This window comes from Engystomops pustulosus, chromosome 1 (genome assembly GCF_040894005.1).
Source record: "Engystomops pustulosus chromosome 1, aEngPut4.maternal, whole genome shotgun sequence".
NCBI classification, from domain to species: Eukaryota; Metazoa; Chordata; class Amphibia; order Anura; family Leptodactylidae; genus Engystomops; species Engystomops pustulosus.
In genome coordinates, this window is record NC_092411.1 from 2,684,195 (window position 1) to 2,699,461 (window position 15,267).

The following is a 15,267-nucleotide window of genomic DNA, read 5'->3' on the forward strand; positions in this document are numbered from 1 at the left end:
ACTCTGAGCCACAATCTGAGGTGAAACATGGAGGTATCTCCTGACCATTACAGGAATCGGTGGATCTTGGAACCTTTTGCTCAGGTTCCTTCCTGTAAATGTTCCACAGAGACATTTTGTGTATACAACTGAGTGTATGTTATTACCCCCCATATACAGGAGCCATTATCTGCTGCTGCTGGGGCAGTTGGAAGCTGAGCTGTGATTGGTTACTACAGGCAATGAGTATAAGACAATTATGTGTGAGGTAATATGGAGAGAGATAGGGGGAGATTATCAGAAGTGTCTCAGGTAAAACTGTTCCAGTTGCCCATGGGAACCAATCAGAGATCACCTGTAAATTTATAAACAGCTGGGGGAAAATGAAAGCTGAGCTCTGATTGGTCGCCATGTACAACTAGAACAGTTCTGCTCTCAGACACTTCTGATAAATCTCTCCATAGACAAAGACAGACAGTCAGAGACAGAGGCACTGGAATGAGAGTGTCAGAGATTGAGTAACAATCAGAGATAATTGTTTTGTTAACCCTTTCTATTTTGTTATGGCTAAGAGCAGTTATTTACTATCCCGGGAGCTACAGCTGGTAAGATATATAGTTGAAGAGTTTCCTAAAGGGCCATCACCTCTCTGGGCAGGGAACACGCATATTGCCCCCCGCCCGGTATAAACAGTGTAGAGACAGGGGGAGGATGGGGCAGATGTGGTCAGATGTTACTACAGGTCTCTGAGGTCTAATGATGGGCGGCAATGTCTTCTCTCCTTTGAGTTGCTTAATAATTTATCTCCAAGTCTTCCACGTTGTATTTATTTCTACATGTAAATGTTGTAATCAATTTCGTGTTCTACATTATATTATTTTTGGTTTTGTCAGATAACTATACGAGGAGCTCAGAGGAACATCTGATATCTTCTACATATGAAGCGCAGACCATGACCCCGGATATACCCCCAGCCCCTCACAGGGAAGACCCTTCATCTGATCCTATTATACACGTCTTATCCTCTAATTCATCACAGACGCTACAGCAAAATGACTCTCAAGGAAGGGATCCAGGATCTCACACAGGGAAGAAGAAATATCAATGTTCAGTATGTAGCAAATCATTTAACAGCAATTCAAAACTTAATCATCATCATCAGAGAATTCACACAGGGGAGAAGCCATTTTCGTGTCCTGAATGTAAAAAATGTTTTAACTACAAGTCAGAATTGGTTACACACCAAAGAATTCACACAGGGGAGAAACCATTCTTATGTTCAGAATGTGGAAAATGTTTCATTCAAAAATCAAGTCTTTCTACACATCAGAGAATTCACAAAGGAGAGAAGTTATTCTCGTGTTCAGAATGTGGAAAACGGTTTACTCAGAAATTCCATCTTGTTGTACATCTGAGAACTCACACGGGGGAGAAGCCATTTTCCTGTTCAGAATGTGGAAAATGTTTTATCCACAAATCAAATCTTGTTAAACATCAGAGAACTCACACAGGAGAGAAGCCCTTTCCATGTATAGATTGTGGAAAGTGTTTTATTAAAAAATCTGCCCTCACTGCTCATCAAACAATTCACACTGGGAAAACATTTTCACATCAAGAATGCGAGAAAAAGTTTAGTCAGAGAAGTCACACAGGGGAGAAGCCATTGTCATGTGCCGAGTGTGGCAAATATTTTAACCACAAATCAGAGTTGGAAAGACATCAGAGAATGCACACAGGGGAGAGACCGTTCTCATGCTCCGAATGTGGAAAACAATTTACTCGGAAATCATATCTTGTTATACATCAAAGAATTCACACTGGAGAGCAGCCATTTTCATGTTCAGAATGTGGGAAATGTTTTAGCCACAAATCACAATTAGAAAGACATCAGCGAATTCACACAGGAGAGAAGCCATTCTCATGCTCCGAATGTGAAAAACAGTTTACTCAGAAAAAATATCTTGTTGTACATCAGAGAATTCACACAGGGGAGAAGCCATTTCCCTGTTCACAATGTGAGGGATGTTTTGCCCATCAATCAGAATTGGATACACATCAGCGAATTCACACAGGGGTGAAACCATTCTCCTGCTTGGAATGTGGAAAACAATTTACTCAGAAATCCTATCTGGGTATACATCAGAGAATTCACACAGGGGAGAAGCCATTTCCATGTATTGATTGTGGAAAGTGTTATATTAAAAAATCTTCTCTCACTGCACATCAAGCAATTCACACAGGAAAAATATTTTCATGTGAAGAATGTTGTAAATGTTTTACATTGAAACAACATTTGAAGCAACATCAGAGAATTCACACAGGGGAGAAGCCATTCTCATGTTCTGAATGTGGAAAACGGTTTACACGGAAATCATATCTCGTTATACATCAGAGAATTCACACGGGGGAGAAGCCGTTCTCATGCTCCGAATGTGGAAATCATTTTGCGAAGAAATCACATCTTGTTACACACCAGAAAACTCACACATGACCGACACCATTTTCCTATTTTTTTTTTTTTTTTGTTATGAAGCAAAGACTCTGGATATCGTCCCTGTACATCGTCTGTGTGTAGAGAGGAACTCACAGTAATAAACAGAACAGACAAAAAACTTGTTTCCTTTGATTAATAAATGGTCTCATGTGTTTAGGTCTTTATTCTTTAGATGGTACCAAGATTGTATCCCCCTGTTAAGGTGTCCTAGACTGTACCCCACCGCTGAGGAGTCCTAGACTGTATCCCACCACTGAGGTGTCCTGGACTGTATCCCACCACAGAGGCGTCCTAGACTGTGTCCCACCGCTGAGGTGTCCTAGACTGTATCCCACCACGGAGGCCTCCTAGACTGTATCCCAAAGCTGAGGTGTCCTAGACTGTATCCACCACTGAGGTGTCCTAGACTGTATCCCACCACTGATGAGTCCTAGACTGTATCCACCGCTGAGATGTCCTAGACTGTATCCCACCACTGAGGTGTCCTAGACTGTATCCCACCACTGAGGTGTCCTAGACTGTATCCCACCACAGAGGCGTCCTAGACTGTATCCCACCGCTGAGGTGTCCTAGACTGTATCCCACCACGGAGGCCTCCTAGACTGTATCCCAAAGCTGAGGTGTCCTAGACTGTATCCCACCACGGAGGCGTCCTAGACTGTATCCACCACTGAGGTGTCCTAGACCGTATCCCACCACTGAGGTGTCCTAGACTGTATCCAACCGCTGAGGCCTCCTAGACTGTATCCCACCGCTGAGGCCTCCTAGACTGTATCCCACCATGGAGTTGTCGTAGACTGTATCCCACCAACGAGGCGCCCTAGACTGTATACACCACTGAGGTGTCCTAGACTGTATCCATCACTGTGGAGTCCTAGACTGTATCCCACCACTGAGGTGTCCTAGACTGTATCCCACCACTGAGGTGTCCTAGACTGTATCCCACCACTGAGGTGTCCTAGACTGTATCCCACCACAGAGGTGTCCTAGACTGTATCCCATCAAGGAGGCGCCCTAGGCTGTATCCCACCATGGAGTTGTCGTAGACTGTATCCCACCACTGACGCGTCCTAGACTGTATCGCACCACTGAGATGTCCTAGACTGTATCCGCCACTGAGGAGTCCTAGACTGTATCCCACCGCTGAGGTGTCCTAGACTGTATCCCACCACGGAGGCCTCCTAGAATGTATCCCACCACTGAGGTGTCCTAGACTGTATCCCACCACGGAGGCCTCCTAGACTGTATCCCACCACTGAGGCGTCCTAGACTGTATCCCACCACGGAGGCATCCTAGACTGTATCCACCACTGAGGTGTCCTAGACTGTATCCCACCGCTGAGGCCTCCTAGACTGTATCCCACCGCTGAGGCCTCCAAGACTGTATCCCACCATGGAGTTGTCGTAGACTGTATCCCACCACCGAAGTGCGCCCTAGACTGTATACACCACTGAGGTGTCCTAGACTGTATCCACCACTGAGGTGTCCTAGACTGTATCCACCACTGAGGTGTCCTAGACTGTATCCATCACTGTGGAGTCCTAGACTGTATCCCACCGCTGAGGCGTCCTAGACTGTATCCACCACTGAGGTGTCCTAGACTGTATCGGGCGCACGGACCTTAGTGAATCCCGGCAGACCCTTACCATCGTCGGAGAACGCACAGCTGGATCGCGACTGGACCGGGTAAGTAAATCTGCCCCAATGAGTTTCTCTTACTATCAGTAATGTTATTGACGTAAACCACTACGACACCTGATCGAGGGATCTGCCCCCAGGGACAGCACAGTATACACAGAGGTCCTTCCCTGCTGTAAGTATATAGTAATGATATGTATAGACTTCATAACGTAAGGGGAAAAGTGCCAGGGAGGCTCGTCCTGATTTGACCATCCCTAATAAATATGTAGCATCACTAGAGTAGTCTGTTGCTCCTAGCAACCAGGGCGATGACTGTAGGAAGACTGAAAACAGGAGATTCTGGTGGTAGGAGATTCTATAATTAGGAGGACACATAGGGTTATCTGTCACCAGGACCATGAATGGCGACCTGTAGGTTGTCTTCCGGGTGCTGGGGTTCAGCATGTTGCTTATCGGATAGACAGTTTGCTGGGTGGGGTTGGAGAAGATCCACCTGTCATGGTCCACATCGGTACCAATGACAAAGTCATTCGGAGATGGAAGGTCCTTAAAAATTACTGTAGGGAACTAGGTAGAAAGTTCAGATCCAGGATCTCCAAGGTTAGGTATTCAGAAGTATTCCAGTGCCACAAGCGTCACTGGAGAGACCACAGGAGGTAAATAAGTGGCTTCGAAAATGGTGCAAGAAGGAAGGGTTTGGGTTCATGGAGAACTGGTCCGACTTCTCTTTCGGCTACAGGCTGTTTGCTATGGACGGTTGCACCCAGGGCCGCATCTGCCATGAGGCAGGATGAAAATCTTGTTTCAGGCGGCGGACATCAGAGGCGGCAGAATGGCAGCCTGGATGATTTAGGAGGCAGCTTGTGACCTGATCTATCACCCAGCAGAAGTTCCTGCTGGCTGCTCTCTGCTCCCCCCTGCACAGGTCATACACTATTTAGTTAGGATCCTTTTAGCTAGCAGACAGTTAACCCCTCAAGCCACCATGACGTACCCCAGCGTTATGGGCAGCAGTGCATAAAGACACCATGACACCATTGTGGAACGTCATGACTTCTGTCACTCTGACAATATGCAGTGATTGCTGTGACTGGTCATTTAGTACAGACAGACAAATCCCAGAAGAAAGTAGCATTCCCTGGCGGAGCTCACCTTATCAGTATCCTATCTCCTCATTTTCCTTCACAGATCCTCCACACCATAAATCACCTGCACACCACACACAATTAACCCCTTCACTGCCCAGCTGCATACCTCTCCCATCTGTGCCCAACTCTACATTTTTATTTAACTTTGAAGAAAACCTAAAGGGTTAATAAAGCTCCTTAAAGACATTTTGAATAATTGAAGGTGTAGTTTCTTAAATGGTGTAATTTATGTGTTTGTATCTGTTGTTTAGGTCCATTGAAATCACTTGAAATTGCCCTTAATAAAATGAATTTGGAAATTTTAAAAAATATATCTACTAAACTTCTACCATCCTAAAGATACAAAAGAATTTTTAAAAATGTTGCCAACGCAAAGCAGACATATGGCGAATGTTATTTATTAAGTCATTTTTGTGTTATAACTATTTGTTCAAAAATTTTATTTAAAATACTGATCTCAGGAGGTAAACAATTGATACATATGGGTATTTGTGTGAGTGATTGTCTATATACAAAGAGTGTGGAAATTTAAATAGGCCTGTGTATACAGCGTTGGGGGGGGGGGGGGCGCTATTTGAATTTTCGCCTCAGGCAGCAAAAAGGCTAGAATCGGCCCTGGTTGCACCTAAATGGGGAGGGTGCAGGGGGGGGGGGGGTTATGTCAGAGGGAGTTGGTTAGTTGGCTGGAGGAACTTTTAAGCTAAGATGTGGGGGAAGGGGGGGGACAACTGTACAGATAGAGAAGACAGAGCGAGGGATAAAACAGTGCGGGAGGGTTATGTAGAGGGGGATGGGGTTAACAAGCAAAGTAGGGATTGGATCAACAATACAACAAATATATAGGATAAAAGATATGCAAATAATCTAACAGGGAGTGGATTAATTTAATTTAATAGAAGCCAAAGGAATAAGGAACAATAGAAAGTGTATGTTCACTAATGCCAGAAGCCTCACAAGTAACATGGAGGAACTGGGAGTCTTAATGTTGGAGGGAAATCTGATATAGTGGGTATCAGCGAGACATGGCTGGACAGTAGCTATGACTGGGCTGTTACTATAGATGGTTATAGTCTTTTTTAGAAATGATCATATAAATAGACAAGGGGGAGGGGTTTGTTTATATGTGAATTCTTGCCTCAAGCCTGTCCTGCGAGATCAGTAACGCAAATGCAAATGTGGAGTCCCTATGGGTGGAGATAAGAGGAGGGAAAAAGAATAATAAAATATTACTAGGGGTTTGTTATAAGGCTCCAAATATATCGGAGGCAGCAGAGGAAATGCTGATAAGGGAAATGGATGCGGCTTCAAAGCACAAGAAGGACTTATCATGGGGGACTTCAATTACCCAGATATTGACTGGGGGGCAGAAACCTGCAGGGCCTACAAAGGCAGCAAGTTTTGGGCAAAAACAAAAGACAATAACCTTGTAAAATCTGCCCCAATGTTCTCAAAAATAAAAGCACCGAAAATATATGGGACGTTTTTAAAAATGTTCTAAAAAGTTTCTGTGAAAGACACATACCATAGGTGAATAAGCCCAACAGATACAGGAAAAGACCAATGTGGTAACTAGTACTGTAAGGAGGGCAATAAACAAGAAGGATAAGGCATTGAAGTCACTAAAACACGAAGGTAGCGATAAAGGCATCACATGATCATAGAGAGAAAATAAATCCTGGTAAAAAAACTGGTAAAGGCAGCAAAAATAGGAACAGAGACAAGTATAAATAATCAAATTATTTTATATATATAGATAGATAGTAAAAGACAAAAAACGCAGAGTTTTTAACTCAGGGATCATGGTGGAGGGGGGGATGAGGAAAGGGCACTTTCATAGGATTTTGGAAATTTTCTGGATTTGGGCCGCTGTGACAGGTATTTAGAAATGGATTGTGTCGCATGCAATCGGATTTTTTGCGCAGCGGCGCCGGCTTTCATGGGACAGAAATTGAGGGGCGGCCGTCGGACGAACCGACTGATTTCGACTGAGCACGGGATTAAGATGAAAAATTGTGTACTTACATGCACCAGGAAGAAGAAGGTGAACTCCGGGGACCTGAGCGGGGAAGCGGCACATGCAGGATATCGGGCGCAGGATCTTAGTGACTCCCCGCACAGCACATTATACACAGACAATGCACTTACATGCACCAGGAAGAGGAAGGTGAAGTCCAGGTACCTGAGCGGGGAAGTGACACATGCAGGATATCGGGCACAGGATCTTAGTGACTCCCCGCACAGCGCATTATACACGGACAATGCAACAGGAAGAAGAATGTGAACTCGGGGACATGAGCGGGGAAGCGACACATGCAGGACATCGGGTGCAGGATCTTATTGACTCCCCGCACAGCACATTATACACGGACAATGCACTTACATGCACCAGGAAGAAGATGGTGAACTCCGTGGACCTGAGCAGGGAGCGACACATGCAGGATATCAGGCGCACGATCTTAGTGACTCCCAGCACAGCGCATTATACACAGACAATGCACTTACATGCGCCAGGAAGAAGAAGGTGAACTCCGGGGACCTGAGCGGGGAAGCGACACATGCAGGATATCGGGTGCAGGATCTTAGTGACTCCCCGCACAGCGCATTATACACGGACAATGCACTTACATGCACCAGGAAGAAGAAGGTGAACTCCAGGGACCTGAGCAGGGAAGCGACACATGCAGGATATCGGGTGCACGATCTTAGTGACTCCCCGCACAGCACATTATACACAGACAATGCACTTACATGCATCAGGAAGAAGAAGGTGAACTCCGGGGACCTGAGCGGGGAAGCAACACATGCAGGAAATTGGGTGCAGGATCTTTGTGAATTGTGCCGGAGTGCATGATTGTCGGACACTCTGTATTTTGGGAATTCCCTTGACCGGGTAAGTAAATGTGCCCCGATGAGTCATAATGAGTTATTTGCTGTGATAGACAGATCGTTATTTCTAATATTTAAAGGTCCATTATGGACAGGTCCTTTTCCACAGGATTGGTGCATTGCAAATGTGGGGCTAATGTTTAAAAAGGAGTCAAAAAGTGATTCTGGAAACTACAGACCTGTGAGTCTAACATCGGTTGTTGGGAAAATATTTGAGGGGTTTGTTAGAGAATTTTTCATTTTTCACTCCCTACCTTCAAAAATCTATAACTTTTTTATTTTTACCCGTAAGAGCTGTGTGACGGCTTGTTTTCTGCATAACAAATTGCACTTCATAGTGAGGGTATTTACTATTCCATGCCGTGTACTGGGAAGTGAAAAAAAAAAATTCCAAATGCAGTGAAAATGCTGAAAAACGCATTTGCACCGTTTTCTTGTGGGCTTGAACTTTATTCTTTGGGTCGGTACGATTACAGGGAAACCAAATTTGTATAGGTTTTATAATGTTTTCATACATTTACAAAAATTAAAACCTCCTGTACAAATTTTTTTTTTTAATTTTGCCATCTTCTGGGGATAATGGGGGTCATTTACTAAGGGCCCGATTCGCGTTTTCCCGATGTGTTACCCGAATATTTCCGATTTGGGCCGATTGTACCTGAATTGCCCCGGGATTTTGGGGCGCACGCGATCGGATTGTGGCGTATCGGCGCCGGCATGCACGCAACGGAAATCGGGGGGCGTGGCCGAACGAAAACCCGACGTATTCGGAAAAACCGCCGCATTTAAAAACCGAAAATGTGTCGCTTGGGAAGCGCTTACCTTCACCTGGTCCAGCTCGGTGTATTCCGGTGCGTTCAGATGATTTTCAGCACAGCAGCGCCACCTGGTGGACGGCGGAGGAACTACCTTCATAAATCTCGTCCGGACCCGAATCCTGTGCAGAGAACGCGCCCCTGTAATAAATCTGTACCAATATCTTTTTCATACTTCGCTTTATAGAGCTGTGGATGGTGTCATTTTTTGCAACTTTTGATGATGTTTTCATTGCCATCATTTTTAGGACTCTACAAACTTTTTATTTATTTTTTTAAATATTTTTCAAAACCGTAAAAAAGTGCCATTTTTTACTTTGGGCGCTACTTTCCATTACGGGGTTAAACGCAGTGAAAAACCGTTACTATATTTTGATAGGTCTGGGAATTCTAATGTGTTTATGATTTTTACTGTTTATTTTTATATCAGTTCTAGGGAAAGGAGGGTTATTTAAATTTTTATTTTTTTTATTATTATTTTTTTTTAACATTTTTCAGACTACTGTATGGCAGTATATGGGGATAGCACATTGTAATGATAGGGGTAAAAGGAGACAGCCTCGGGTCTCCGGAAGATGCCACGGGTAGCGCCGATCCTCGGCACGATGGCGGCTCCCATGCCCCGTCATCCATTTGAAGCCGCCAGCGGCGATTGGTGAGAAAACACCTGCAATTGGTGCTAGCAATATGCAGCAAACAGTTACCGGCTATGGAGAGGGCTCAGCCCATGAGCCCTCTCCATGCACCGGGACCCGACTTGCGCCGATAAGGGGTTAAAAATCCCATCATAAAAAAGTTAAAATCCCATCATAAAAAAGTAAAAAATTCAGCTTGCTTGTTGAACAGCTTGATCGCAGCGTGAGGAATGACTTATGATAACGTTCCCTCTCACATTTGGGGTGAAGCAGTCGGTCACTGAATGTGCTCCCCAATGCCACCACAGTCTCATGCAAGGGATGGGAGCCATTCTCCAGATGTCACCTTACACAGTGTCCTCCTCTCAGCTACCACCTTGTGCCCAGAGGACCCCCCAGGACAGAGCCGGCTTTCCTAATCAACTTATCCAGTCTGTTCTTCTCCCTCGCTGAGATGCTGCTTCCCCAACAGACTACACCAAAAAAGATGGCTGATGCCCTGAGCCCCCTGCACTCCAAATGCCTTCAGCCTCCTCAGCAGGTATAACCGGCTCTGACCCTACCTGTGAAGTGCATTTATGTTCTCTGCCCACTCCAGTTTATTGTTGAGGAGGACACTCAAGTACTTCCAGGACTTTACTACCTCAATGTCCATCCCCTGGATAACCACTGATTGAAAAGGAGGACTGTGCTTACGGAAGTCCACCGCCATTTCCTTGGTCTTCCCGGCATTAATCCTAAGGTGGTTTTGCTGGCACCAGTCCACAAATTTCTGGATCAGTTCTTTGTACTGTCGTTCTCACCAGGACTACTATTGCAGAGTCAACTTCTGGAGGTAGCAGCTTGTTGTATTGTACCTGAAGTCTGCTGTGTACAATGTGAACTGTACCTTGAGATGCACCTACTCATCACTGTTTCCGACACACAGTCCCGGGCTCTCTCATATTGAGGTCGGTGGGGATGGTGCCCCCACCATGTGTGACAGTGGGGATGGTTCCCCCTCCCTTGTGGAAGTGGGGATGGTGCCACCACATGTGGAAGCGGGGATAGTGCCACCACCATGTGTGACAGCGGGGATGGTGCCCCCACTTGTGGAAGCGGGGATGGTGTCCCCACCATGTGTGACAGTGGGGATGGTACCACCGTCATGTGTGACAGTGGGGATGGTGCCTCCACCATGTGTGAAAGTGGGGATGGTGCCCCTGTCATGGGTGACAGTGGGGATGGTGCTCCCACCATGTGTGAAAGTGGGGATTGTGCCACCACGTGTGGCAGCGGGGACAATGCCACCACCAGGTGTGATAGTGGGAATGGTGCCCCCACTTGTGGAAGCGGGGATGGTGCCAACACCATTTGTGACAGCGGGGATTGTGTGTTCATTGAGATGAGCTGTATTGTTTTTACGCCAAATATATAATTTTTCATTGTAGCCAAAAAGTTGGTTTAATCTCACCAGAGCACCTTCTTCCACATGTTTGACGTCTTCCTGGTGGCTTGTTGCAACAAAAGCAGGAAACAGTCACAACCTGAGATGACAGCAGGCACGCAGAGGAGCACTGGTACCGCTGGTACGGAGTGAAGACACCGCTGGGCTGGAACCCTGGAAGGCACGGCAAAAGCACTGGAAGGCAGGAGGTCACCACTGGGCTGGAACCCTGGACGGACAGCACAGCAGGAGTACAGTTGTACGGGAACAGCCCACAGGATACGGACCACAGGAAACGGACCACAGGATATGGACCACCGGATACAGACCACAGGATACGGACCACCGGATACGGACCACCGGACACTGACCACAGGACACGGACCACAGGATACCGACCACCGGACACAGGATATGGACCACAGGATATGGACCACCGGACAAACAGGAAACGGGACCACGGGAAACACACAGGAACACGCAACGCTTTCACTTCAGTGCGAGGACTTGAAGATCTGGCGGGGAGCGAAGGGAGCAGCCGGGTTATACAGGAAACCCGGAAGTGACCAGCGCCAATGGGAAGGACGAGACCCAGAGCACCGCTAGGAGCCAGGAGAGGTAAGTGCGGGCAGGGGGACAGGCAGCCAGCGGAGCATAGGTGTACCCGCGATCTGCGACATGGATCGCGGAAGCACCCGTGACAGTTGTCTTATGGATGGACTCTTCCCCTTGGCTGTAGATTCCTGCAGATCAACCAGAGGGATCAGAGGCATCTTGGCTGCATCTCTGATCAGTCTTCTCCTTGAGTGAGATGAAAGGTTAGAGGGATGGCCGGGTCTTGGTAGTTGCAGGGTCTGAATCTCCTTCCATTACAATATGACGCATGCATACGGCCTTAGAAAAAGCTCCCAAGCGATTCTCCTGCGTTCCTGTGTCTCCTGCGTTCCTGTAAACCTACTCCTGTGAGTTCCTGCTCCTGAGTTTCTGTGTCCACCGTTCCTGTGTGTTTCCATGTCCTGCATTACTGTGTCTCCAGCGTTCCTGTGTGTTCCCATACCCATCTGCCTGGACCTCCTGTTGCTGACCCCATATTGGAGTTGATGTTGCATCTCTGTCGCCTGCCCTGACCCTGTGCCTGGACCAGACCACGAGACTTTCTTCCGCTAAGGTACCCCAGCTGCCACCGCATGCTAGCCGCACCTGTGGAACGACCCGTTGGTAGTCTGCCGCAGCAAGTCCATCTCACTTTGTGGCGGGCTCTGGTGAAGACCTGGTGTCACTTAGAGTCTGGTCCCAGGTGTCGGCTAGTACCACCTCCCGCGGTGGTCCAGAGGATCCACTGATTCCAAATCCTGACAGTAGATCCGGCCATGGAACCCACCAAGGTTCCGCTTCCAGAACTGGCTGATCTTACCACCTTCGTGGTCCAGCAGTCTCAACAGATTGCCGCCCAAGGATAGCAACTTGGACAAGTCACCGCCGCCCTGCAGCAACTGTTGGCTACTCAATAACAGTGTCCAGTACCTGCGGTACCTCCCGTTACTACGGCTGCATTGTCTCCTGCTGAAGCCAGGCTGCATCTATCCTTGCCCTCCAAATATGACAGTGAGGCCAAGTTATGCAGGGGCTTCATTACTCAGTACTGTCTACATATCCAACTCATGCTACGCAGTTCACCACGGAGCAGGCTAAGGTGGCTTTTGTGATTAGTCTTCTTTACGGAAAAGCCCTGGCATGGGCAACTCCCCTCTGGGACAGGAAGGATCCAGTACTACTCGCTTCACATTCCTCGCTGAGTTCCGGTCTGTCTTTGAGGAACCTGCCCGGGCGTCTTCAGTTGGACTCTTCAGAGTTCACATTGCTGAACCTGCGTCAAGGGGATTCATCCGTTGGTGACTATGCGGTTCAGTTTCGTATTCTGACCTCTGAATTAGCCTGGAACGAACCAGCCCTGTTTGCAACCTTTAAAAAGGGACTTTCAGAACAAGTTAAAGATGGGCTTGTCGTCTACGCTGAGTCGTCTCAGCTCTCCAGCCACTCGGATTGATTTACGTTTTGCTGAATGTTCTGAGGAGCAACGTCTGGAACAGCTGCAGACCAGGACCTGGCAATTTTCCCGCTCGGCTCCTGTCTTCCAAAGTCCAAGGCTGTCACCCGCAGTGTCTGCTACAGAGGAACCAATGCAGGTAGATAGAGATCGTCTGACCCACCAGGACAGTTTCAAATGAAGACAGGAGAATCTCTGTCTTTATTGTGCAAGTCCAGAGCACCTTCTTGAGGCTTGTTCAGTCTGTCCACAGCATCTGGAGAAACGCCCATGTCTAGGGTTCTTGGGAGAGGCGTCCCTAGGTGAGAGAAAGGTTTCCCCTTGTATGAATGTCCCGGTCCTCCTCAGTTTTGGAACAAGCAACCCAGTACAAGTCTCAGCCTTCCTGGACTCTGGCTCCACAGGGAATTTTGTGGATGCTGCCTTGGTCTCCTAGCATCACTTTCCTGTGGTTCACTTAGAGAAGCCGTTTTTTCTCTTCTGTCAGTGGACAGATTCTCTATGACCCGGTTCACTGCCGTACGGAGCCTCTGTCTCTGCAAATTGGGGTGTTGCACAAGGAGAGACTGTCATTTTATGTGCTCCCCCGGTCTACGTCTTCAGTGCTTTTGGGTCTTCCGTGTTTGCAGCAACATGCTCCAGTGCTTGACTGGCAGACTGGGGAAATCCTTCGTTGGGGAGCAGAATGCCCCTCTCGCCGTCTCATGGGTCTTCATCCGGCTCCCGCCATGTCTTCTTGGGACTCCACCAAGCAGTTGACAGGTCTTCCCACTTCGTATAAGGACTTTGCAGATGTTTTCTCTGAGAAGCAAGTAGAGATTGTGCCACCACACTGTCCCTATGACTACCCCATTGACCTGCTGCCAGGTACATCTCCTCCACGAGGTTGGGTATACCTGTTATCTGTGCCTGAAACTGGGGCTATGTTGGCCTACATCAAGGAGAATTTGCAGAAGGGATTCATCTGCAAGTCGTCTTCCCCTGCTGGTGCTGGATTCTTCTTTGTGGCCAAGAAAGATGGTTCCCTCCGCCATGCATCGACTACCGCGGTCTCAATAAAGTCACGGTGAAAAACCGTTACCCGTTGCCTCTCATGACTGAACTTTTTGATCAAATTCGGGGTGCTAAGGTTTTCACCAAACTGGATCTGCGGGGGGCATTTAACCTCATCCGCATCCATGAAGGCGATGAGTGGAAGACGGCCTTCATTACTCATGACAGACATTTTGAGTAACTTATAATGCCCTTTGGTCGTCTGTAAGTCAGGTGTCCTTAAGTAGGGGACCGCTTGTATCTCCTATTGTGGCGTTAACCAAGAAGAACGCCAATCCCAAACTCTGGCCTCTGGCAGCTGAAGAAGCTTTCTTTAAGCTGAAGTCTGCTTTTGCCTCTGCTTCTCACCCAGCCCGATACTGCGAGACTGTTCCTGTTGGACCGGTGTCACGTGGTGTGGGATGGACAGGTGTCAGGTGTTTGGTGGTGCGGGATGGACCAGTGTGAGGTGTCGAGTGCTGCAGAATGGACCGGTGTGAGGTGTCGGGTGGTGCGGGATGGACTGGTGTGAGGTGTTGGTTGGTTCGGGATGGACTGGTGTGAGGTGTTGGGTGGTGCGAGACGGACGGTGTGAGGGGTTGAGTCATGAGGGATGAACCGGTGTGAGGTGTCAGTTGGTGTGGGATGGAGTGGTGTGAGGTGTTGGGTGGTGCGGGGCGGACGGTGTGAAGGGTTGAGTCATGAGGGATGAACCGGTGTGAGGTGTTGGGGAGGTGCGGGGTGGACAGTTATGAGGTGTCGGGTGGTGCGAGATGGACTGCTGTGAGGTGTCGGGTGGTGCGGGATGGACCGGTGTGAGGTGGTGTGGGATGGACTGGTGTGAGGTGTCGGATGGTGCGGGATGGACCGGTGTGAGGTGTCGGGTGGTGTGGGATGGACTGGTGTGAGGTGTCGGGTGGTGCGGGATGGACCGGTGTGAGGTGTCGGGGGTGCGGGATGGACTGGTGTGAGGTGCCGGGTGGTGTGGGATGGACCGGTGTGAGGTGTCGGGGGTGCGGGATGGACCGGTGTGAGGTGTCGGGTGGTGTGGGATGGACCGGTGTGAGGTGTCGGGTGGTGCGGAATGGACAGCTGTGAGGTGTCGGGTGGTGCGGAATGGACAGCTGTGAGGTGTTGGGGGGGTGCGGGATGGACCGGTGTGA

At 48.1% G+C, this 15,267-nt stretch overlaps 2 protein-coding genes across 2 annotated transcripts in view; one reads left to right on the top strand and one right to left on the bottom strand.

The window, feature by feature from the left end:
* The window catches only part of LOC140114860 (uncharacterized), a 34,069-nt gene extending 31,483 nt beyond the window's left edge, over nucleotides 1–2,586 (top strand). Inside the window, exon 6 of the mRNA XM_072132739.1 lies at nucleotides 1,066–2,586. Coding sequence (XP_071988840.1) covers nucleotides 1,066–2,470 — 1,405 coding nt within the window. The 3' untranslated portion in view covers nucleotides 2,471–2,586. The remainder of the gene's footprint in view (nucleotides 1–1,065) is intronic.
* Nucleotides 1–15,267, bottom strand: part of LOC140085330 (uncharacterized) — a 309,037-nt gene that overhangs the window by 75,716 nt on the left and 218,054 nt on the right. The window lies entirely within an intron of this gene.